The following is an 8267-nucleotide window of genomic DNA, read 5'->3' as shown; positions in this document are numbered from 1 at the left end:
CCAAGCAGCCTTAATGTGGCATGCCAGCATTTTTTGAAGTCAATAAATTCATCTTCACAGTTGCCAAGTTCATTGCCATCACTACTAGCCATCAAGCAGCTGATTGGTGTGCCAGGTATTTCTCTATGGTCTTCAATGGTAAGTTGTCAGTGTGGCCTTTCCCTTTTACAAGTTATAAAGGCATGCTCAAAACTCTGAAGACCGACTATTAATTAGCTCTACATATTATCAGCTTTGCACTTAAAGCTAATTATAGAAAGTTTTGGTAGAACATCTGCACAATATTTTAATATCTTGAATAACTTGTTCTTATACATTTGATTTCACAGTGGGCCACATTCTAGAACAAAAGCAAACTGGTCCGTTTATTAATGGCACTGCTAGCTTTAATATAAATTTTAGGAGAATCACCAGATGGGCATATTCTGTACAGGATTACAAGTCAACACAGGTAATATTTCTCTTTAATAACCAATCATGATGGATCAGTAAGATCTATTCTACCTTAATGCACATAACTCTGCTGTCAAGTTACACTGTGCTAGAAAATACAAGATTAGTTGTTTACAATAGCTTAGAGAATGAGAGGGCACCTGTACACTCTTTTATCATAAAATAGATTAGGAACAGTTTCCCATTAGTACTTATACTAGGAATGATATGCCATCAAATTCTGGAAGCTAAAATGAGAGAGTGGTTTAAGAATTCATCTATAAAGTATATTCTCTCATCTTTTTGTCAGCCTGTTTTAAGGAGATCCACGTATTCAGAATGTTGGATCGCAGTTTGGCCCACACACAGTGGTCGTTCAACCCGAAAATCTGAGCAGCAAATTGGGCAGCGCCTTCAGGTGAAAGAACTGTGGAACAGCCAAGACCTGTTAAAAAGGAAGACAATTTTTAATTTTTAAAATATATGATTGTTAATGTATTACCACTAGGATCAACTTTAGTGTCAAAAAAAAACCTGATACGTAATACGGAATATTTAACAATTCATACAGAACATGGGAGTTTCAGATGAATGTGAAGGACAAGGTACCAAAATTCTCTTCAGAATTGAAATCTGTTCCAAATTAGAGAAAGGAGCATAAGTTTTTTGAAAGTTAATGTTTACAGAGTATGCTCCTTGTTTGTCTGGACAAGCCTGCACCAGGATTGTGCAAGCTAAGTGTGAGCAAACCCCAGATAAAGAAACGATTTCAAAAGAGAAAGAAGAAAGCCCAGTTGCCTCGTGGGAAAGCACCTCTCGATTTGCTTATTGACCATGGTGATTTGCTTAACAACCAGGGCAAAAAAGGTAAAATCAGGTGTTGGTGAGTTATCTATCTTTTACCTTTAATGCAAAAGTTTTTGTTGGGTGGTAAAGAGAAAAAAACTAAAAATAAGCAGTCTACTCATAATGCTGACAAACGTAAGCACAGCCCAGGAAATTATGAAGTTAAATATCTACAGTAAATGGTGTATCCATTTTATTCAATGGGGTGGGGTGGGGGGGGTTAGGGTTAGGTAACCCAGTACTGCAAATCTTTTTAAATCCTGCCTTTGAGCATAATCTTCCGTATGTATATTGTAGGAATAGTAAATTTAGAATCAAAGCATTCGTTCATTCAGTCTAACTTTGTTATTATTTTGAACAGAACAACAGCTGATAGTAAGATTATGTTTTTACTTTCAAATATGTACTATCTCCCCCAAAAAATAATTTGTTCAAAGTGTTAAATGATAAACCTTACCAGTAGGCATTCTCAGAGATGACCATATATCCTGGGCACCCCAATCAGCTGAGAGAGGAGGACAATTGACAACTGGATAGGCTGTGTTTCCGGACAACACAGGTCCCAAGCCATTGCTTCTCCCAGCCACCGCAACGAACACTGTGGGAATCCCATCCCCTAATGACAAACAAACATGTTATCAGTGTGATACAAATATGCGCACCTAAACAGATAATATATTATTTATCATTTTTTTAAAAAAAAACACAGGAATTGAGATTGCCATTGAACTTAAAACAATAGTTCACTAAAATAAAATAATTTAGACAAATTTGGGTTGGGTACCTTCATATTCAGCTTTGATCCTCAGTGTTTCATCTGGCCCTTTGTGAGCAGAGGTCACTCGTAATTCACAAGGCACCCCATAACTGCCACATGCCTTTTTAATTTTTTCACAGTGACCAAGATCTGAAGTTGAACCCATGAGGACAACCACTCTGCCTTGACTTTGTGGTTTCAGTAACAGCTAATAGAAAAGAAGATCAAAGGACAATTTAAAAGGACTGAAAATGATGATATGGATTATCCGTATCTCTTTCTCAGAGATGCTATAAATACCTCCACTCTTTCAGCCACCCATTCAAAATTTCTTTTCACCATTTGCAGCGCTTCAGGTGTCACTTCCTTGAGGTCACGGTAAGACTAAAAGCACACACAAAAGAACAAAAAAAATTACACATAAAATGCACAAGATTCACTTACTTCATACCTACTTAAACTGCCAATATTATAATTAACTGACAAGTCCATATACATATTTATAATCTGGTTTTGACACAGAAATCCAATGCATGTAAGGATCAAAAAATGTGATTTTTGAGTTGTTGATGATGACTCCCCAGTTCCTTTTTTTTAAACTTCCAAAGTTTTACTTATCACTCAGAGGCAAGGCCGTATGCTTACCTAGCTCTCCAATATCAAATCAGATAAAAGTAATAATTTATGTTAACTGCTGTAACGACCAGTTAACACATATTAATATGCCTTTACATCAAATAATAGGCCCAAACTCAACAGCATATTTGAAGGGTGCTTTTCATAGCTCATAACGGGTAAACAATATTTTGGAATATGAATTTTGTATTCACTCATTTCCTCTTACATAGGTTTTATTTATTTATTTGGTTTATATACCGCCCTATTCCCAAAGGACTCAGGGCGGTTTACAAGGCAAAATTTAAAAACAATCCAATATAAAATTAAAATAAATTAAGTCTAGCCGCAAAAGTTAAATCACAATTTAAAAACATTAAACCCCTCAGTCCAGACCAGATAGCTCAAAGAGCCAGGTTTTTAGGTCCTGGCGAAATGAACGAAAGTCGGGGGCAGTCCGGAGTTCCGTTGGCAGTTGATTCCATAGGGCAGGCGCGCCCACAGAGAACGCCCTCCCCCTGGGGATCACCAGCCGACAATCCTTGACTGGCGGTACCCTGAGGAGGCCCTCCCTGTGGGAGCGCACAGGACGATGGGAAATTGACCCTGGCAACAGGTGCTCCCTTAGATAATCCGGGCCCATGCCATTTAGGGCTTTATAGGTCATCACCAGCACCTTGAATCTCACCTGGAGGGCAAATGGAAGCCAATGCAGCTCACGGAGTAGAGGTGTTACATGGGAGTATCGGGAGACTCCCATCACAACTCGCGCGGCTGCATTCTGCACCAGTTGAAGCCTCCGGGTGGTCCTCAGGGGCAGCCCCATATTAATAGCTATTATTTAAAATATCCATTATTATTGCCAAAAGTGTAATTAATTAGAAATGCCTAATATTTTATATATTTCTTTCACTAATTTAACTGAAATGTAATTAGGGATTTTATTTTTGGACACTTAAAATGTCTATCATAAAACAAAATTAGCAGAAAGATAGATATCTAACAGTTTTCCAATTTTAACTGTAGAATTTGGCTTTCCTCCATTTTCCCCCCCATCTTCTGTTTCACGTGAAGAAACGTACATACAGTAGGAAGCCAAGAACAGAAGCAACACAGTTACATACACCTTGTAAAACTGCAATACTGGCTTATTTTCAGAATCTGCACTGAAAAACAGAATTACCTGTTTGTCCTTTTGTTGTTTTCTATCTCCAGATGGCCACAGCCTCCAAGAATCATTATCAATGACATCAGCAAGAACAATTTCTTTTGTGGCTACATTAACCCCAAACTCAACCTAAAAATGGAGAACAAAACACACGAAAGAAAAGATTAGCTGAATTCAATTAATTTCATTCCTTACTTTAAAAAAAACCAACCAAGATCTAAAATATAAATGTATATCTACCTTCAAATCTACCAGCGTACAATTCTGGGGTTGCCATGCTTTTTCAAGTATTTCAAAAATGGCTCGGGTTGACTGTGCCATGATATCTACTTCCGTTTTTCCAATTTCAAGTCCGGCAAGCTTAAACTTAACTTCAATGAGTTGCTCTTCAGACCACTGTGGATCATTTGCTGCATCATCCTGCAATAAAAAGGGAGATTTTGTTGGAATAAGAACATCAAGATGTTCTTGCTTTGACAACAATGTGGAGAGGCAGCTTTGCTTCTTTTAACTTCTTTAACTTGTGTGTTACTTTTAGAGTTAGAATTAGTTGATGCTAAGTGGGGGGGGAGGAAGAATGTCTCTCAAGTCTGTTTTGAAATAAAAGAAGATATTTGGCAGGGTTGTTAAACAGGAGGGAAAGCTTACAATTCAAACTAATTGGAGAATGTGATTTATGACGGTTAATTAGAGGGAGGAACTGTGCTTTGATATTGTGTGCTCAGGGGAGAGGAATCCAGATTTCGGCTTGACCGTGTGCGTGCCAAAGCTATGCTCTTTCGATTAAAGACTCCTTAAGGCAGGGGTGTCAAACTCAGTTTCACTGAGGGCCCATCAGCATTGCGGTTGCCCTCAGGGGGCCAGGTGGGTGTGGCCTACTGGGTGGGCGTGGCTAGAGTGCGTATGGCCTACTGGGTGGGCATGGCCAGCTCTACATCGTTCGCATCAAGGGTGCCTATGGGGGCCTGGGCAGGAGTGGGACAGATCTGAGGGACTCTGGCAGAAGGAGGGTCTCTGGGCCAGGGCCAAGGCTGTTCCCTCACTGTTTCCAGGATGGCTTCGCGGGCCACATGAAACCACTTTGCGGGCCGGATCCGGCCCCTGGGCCTTGTGTTTGACATGTCTGCCTTAAGGTAAACAATGCCTCAAGGTTCTTTGAAGAATTGCACCTGTCGGAACCATAACAGATATCGTCATTTGTGATGAAGTTCAATTTTTTCATTCCAAACAGAAGCAAGTGACAGTTTTCATTGCACATATAGTTGAGGGTGTAAGCGACTGTTTTGGGTGGATGGGCCTTTCTGATAATTTTTTACTTCCTTCCTGCTTTTATATAACACCAGTAGACATCACAAGAATGCCATCGTTCTAACGATGTAATCTGAGAATTGTTTGCAGAATCTTATAATGATGTGTGATGCTACTTGCTCTCTTGTAACCTCCCCCTGACAGACGGCCGGACTAGAAAGAGATCATTCCTGCTAGAGGTCTCAAGTCAGAATGCATTCAGACTTGAGAAATAAGTTGCCTATCCAGGTTTTCACCAAACAAGCTAACAAACATTTCTGAAGTTATCGCAGACAATTCTAGACCAGAGGTTCTGTTGCTAAATAAGGCGGCTAAACGAGTCACACCCAATATTGCCCCTTTTGCCACAACTGCTAAGCAAATCACTGGAGCTGTTAACTGATCCAGGCAGATGTTAAGTGAATCGACTTTCCTCACTGACTTTGCTTCTCAGAATCTGACTAGAGGTTGCAAATGCCCTTTACGTGACCCCGGGAGACTGCAACCATAGTAACTCCATGCCAGTTGCCAAGCTCCCAAATTTGGGTATGCTGTGATGGTCATAAGCACAAGGACCAGTTACAAGTCCTTTGTCATGGTTCCGACTAATGAAACACTTCAAAGAACCTTCAGGCACAGTTTATCCTAAAATGTCTTTAATTGTGAAAACAAAGGTCAGCACAGCATGGTTGAATGCCAAGATCTGAATTCCCCTCCCTTCAGCACCTAATATCTGGCACAATTCCCTCCTCCAATTAGCAGTCATAAATCATGTTCTCCAATCAGTTTGAAGGCCAAAGCTTCCCTTCCGTTTCTTACCTTATTAAAAACAAGGGGGGGGAATTCTCCCTCCTCCCCGCAACTTCATTTAATTCTAAGAGCAAAAGAATTTTAAAGGAAAAGGATGCCTCTTATATTGTCAAAGCAAAAACATCCAATGCTTGCAGCATTGACATCCTTTTTTTCCAGTGGTGGTGTAACTTGGAACAGTTGCTAAATGAAAGTTTGTAAGTTGAGGATTCCTTGTACACAAAAACCATTTCCTAGTTGACATGGCACCTATGGCTAGCATCTTGGGCATGAGCACATTTTAACAAAATATGTTTATATATATACTCCTGCGAGTCCCTTGGGCTGCAAGGCGACCAAACCGGTCAGTCCTAGATGACATCAACCCTGACTGCTCTTTGGAAGGCCAGATCCTGAAGTTGAAACTCAAATACTTTGGCCACCTAATGAAAAGGAAGGACTCACTGGAGAAGAGCCTAATGCTGGGAAAGATTGAGGGCAAGAGAAGAAGGAGACGACAGAGAATGAGGTGGCTGGATGGAGTCACTGAAGCAGTAGGCATGAGCTTAAAGGGACTCCAGAAGATAGTAGAGGACAGGAAGGCCTGGAGGAACGTCGTCCATGGGGTCGCAATGGGTCAGACACGGCTTCGCAGCTAACAACAACTAAATTGCAAAATTCTATCAGTACTGAGCGACAGTATTTGGGGGGGGAGAGGAATTATTTTTGGAAGGCTTGGATCAGGAGGTTTGAACTGAAGCACATACCGTATATACTTGAGTATAAGCCGACTCGAGTATAAGCCGAGACCCCCAAATTCACCCCCAAAAACTGGAAAAAGTTATTGACTCGAATATAAGCCGAGGCTGGGAAATGCAGCAGCTGGAGGCTGGATCCCCCGAAAGACGTCTCTGCTGAGATGAGAGAACGGGGTGGAAAAGCCGCCGAGAGAATGGGGCGGTGGAGTGCTCCACTGAGAGAATGGGGCGGCTTGCTGTTCTCTCGGTGCAGCATGGCAGAGGCTGGATCTCGCGAAAGAAGTCTCTGCTGAGCGAGAGAATGAGGCGTCTCAGCGCCCATTTTCTCGGCGAAGACTTCTTTCGGGGGATGCAGCTTCTGCCGCCCCTTTCTCTCAGCTGCCCAGTGGAACAGCTTGCCACCAGAAATCAAGAGTGCTCCATCACTGGAGGTTTTTAAGAAGAGACTGGACATTCACTTGTCTGAGATGGTATCGGTCAGTGGTGGCGAAACTTTTAGAGACCGAGTGCCCAAACCGCAAGCCAAAATCCACTTGTTTATCACAAAGTGCCAAGGCAGCATCGGCATTCTGGTGCCCTCGGGGGAGGGGACAGGGAGGCGCCTCTGAGTGCCGCCTCTGGCACGAAAAAAAAGGGGGAGCAAAAAATGGGCCACCGTACCGCAAGGCACAAAAACGCCAACCGCCGCACCGCAGGGTGCAGATACAAGGCACCGCACCATGTGAGAACGGGGCTGGGCTAGTGAGTATCACGCAGGCACTAGCCCCGCCCCCTTTGCAGCATGTGCCTGCTCATGGCCCCGTGCACGCATGCACGCATGTAAAATGCTTCCCCCTCCCTTTTCTTCCAGTCCACCAACCGACAAGGACCTGCTGCTGGCAGCGGTGGTGGCGCACGTGCCAACAGAGAGGGCTCTGAGTGCCACCTCTGGCAGGCATGCCATAGGTTCACCACCACTGGTATAGGTCCTCCTGCTTGAGCAAGGGGCTGGACTAGAAGACCTCCAAGGTCCCTTCCAGCTCTATTCTATTATTCTATTCTATTCTATTCTATTCTATTCTATTCTATTCACTTTCTATATTTCTATTCTATTCTATTCTATTCCATTCACTTTCTATATTTCTATTCTATTCTATTCTATTCTATTCTATTCACTTTCTATATTTCTATTCTATTCTATTCTATTCTATTCTATTCACTTTCTATATTTCTATTCTATTCTATTCTATTCTATTCTATTCTTATTACCATTCTCTATTCTATTCTATTCTATTCACTTTCTATATTTCTATTCTATTCTATTCCATTCACTTTCTATATTTCTATTCTATTCTATTCTATTCTATTCTATTCTATTCTTATTACCATTCTCTATTCTATTCTATTCTATTCACTTTCTATATTTCTATTCTATTCTATTCTATTCTATTCTATTCACTTTCTATATTTCTATTCTATTCTATTCTATTCTATTCACTTTCTATATTTCTATTCTATTCTATTCACTTTCTATATTTCTATTCTATTCTATTCTATTCACTTTCTATATTTCTATTCTATTCTATTCTATTCTATTCTTATTACCATTCTCTATTCTATTCTATTCTATTCACTT

General features: G+C 41.1%; 1 protein-coding gene across 4 annotated transcripts in view; it reads right to left on the bottom strand.

Moving 5' to 3' along the window:
* Positions 1-279: 279 nt before the first annotated feature.
* PAICS (phosphoribosylaminoimidazole carboxylase and phosphoribosylaminoimidazolesuccinocarboxamide synthase) overlaps positions 280-8267 on the bottom strand; it is a gene marked incomplete at its 5' end in the record, with an annotated part of 69672 nt that continues 61684 nt past the window's right edge. Inside the window, 6 exons of one of the 4 annotated variants that reach the window (XM_083367231.1) lie at positions 280-877; positions 1736-1894; positions 2063-2243; positions 2336-2419; positions 3834-3947; positions 4059-4238. In XM_083367231.1, coding sequence (XP_083223357.1) covers positions 711-877; positions 1736-1894; positions 2063-2243; positions 2336-2419; positions 3834-3947; positions 4059-4238 — 885 coding nt within the window. In that variant the 3' untranslated portion in view covers positions 280-710. The remainder of the gene's footprint in view (positions 878-1735; positions 1895-2062; positions 2244-2335; positions 2420-3833; positions 3948-4058; positions 4239-8267) is intronic. The other 3 variants (XM_083367234.1, XM_083367233.1, XM_083367232.1) reach the window with 3 other exon arrangements.

The sequence above is a fragment of the Vipera ursinii genome (assembly GCF_947247035.1).
Source record: "Vipera ursinii genome assembly, chromosome: 7".
Lineage (NCBI taxonomy): Eukaryota > Metazoa > Chordata > Lepidosauria > Squamata > Viperidae > Vipera > Vipera ursinii.
The sequence above is the reverse complement of the archived record's forward strand: the minus strand, read 5'-3'. Positions and strand labels throughout refer to the sequence as shown.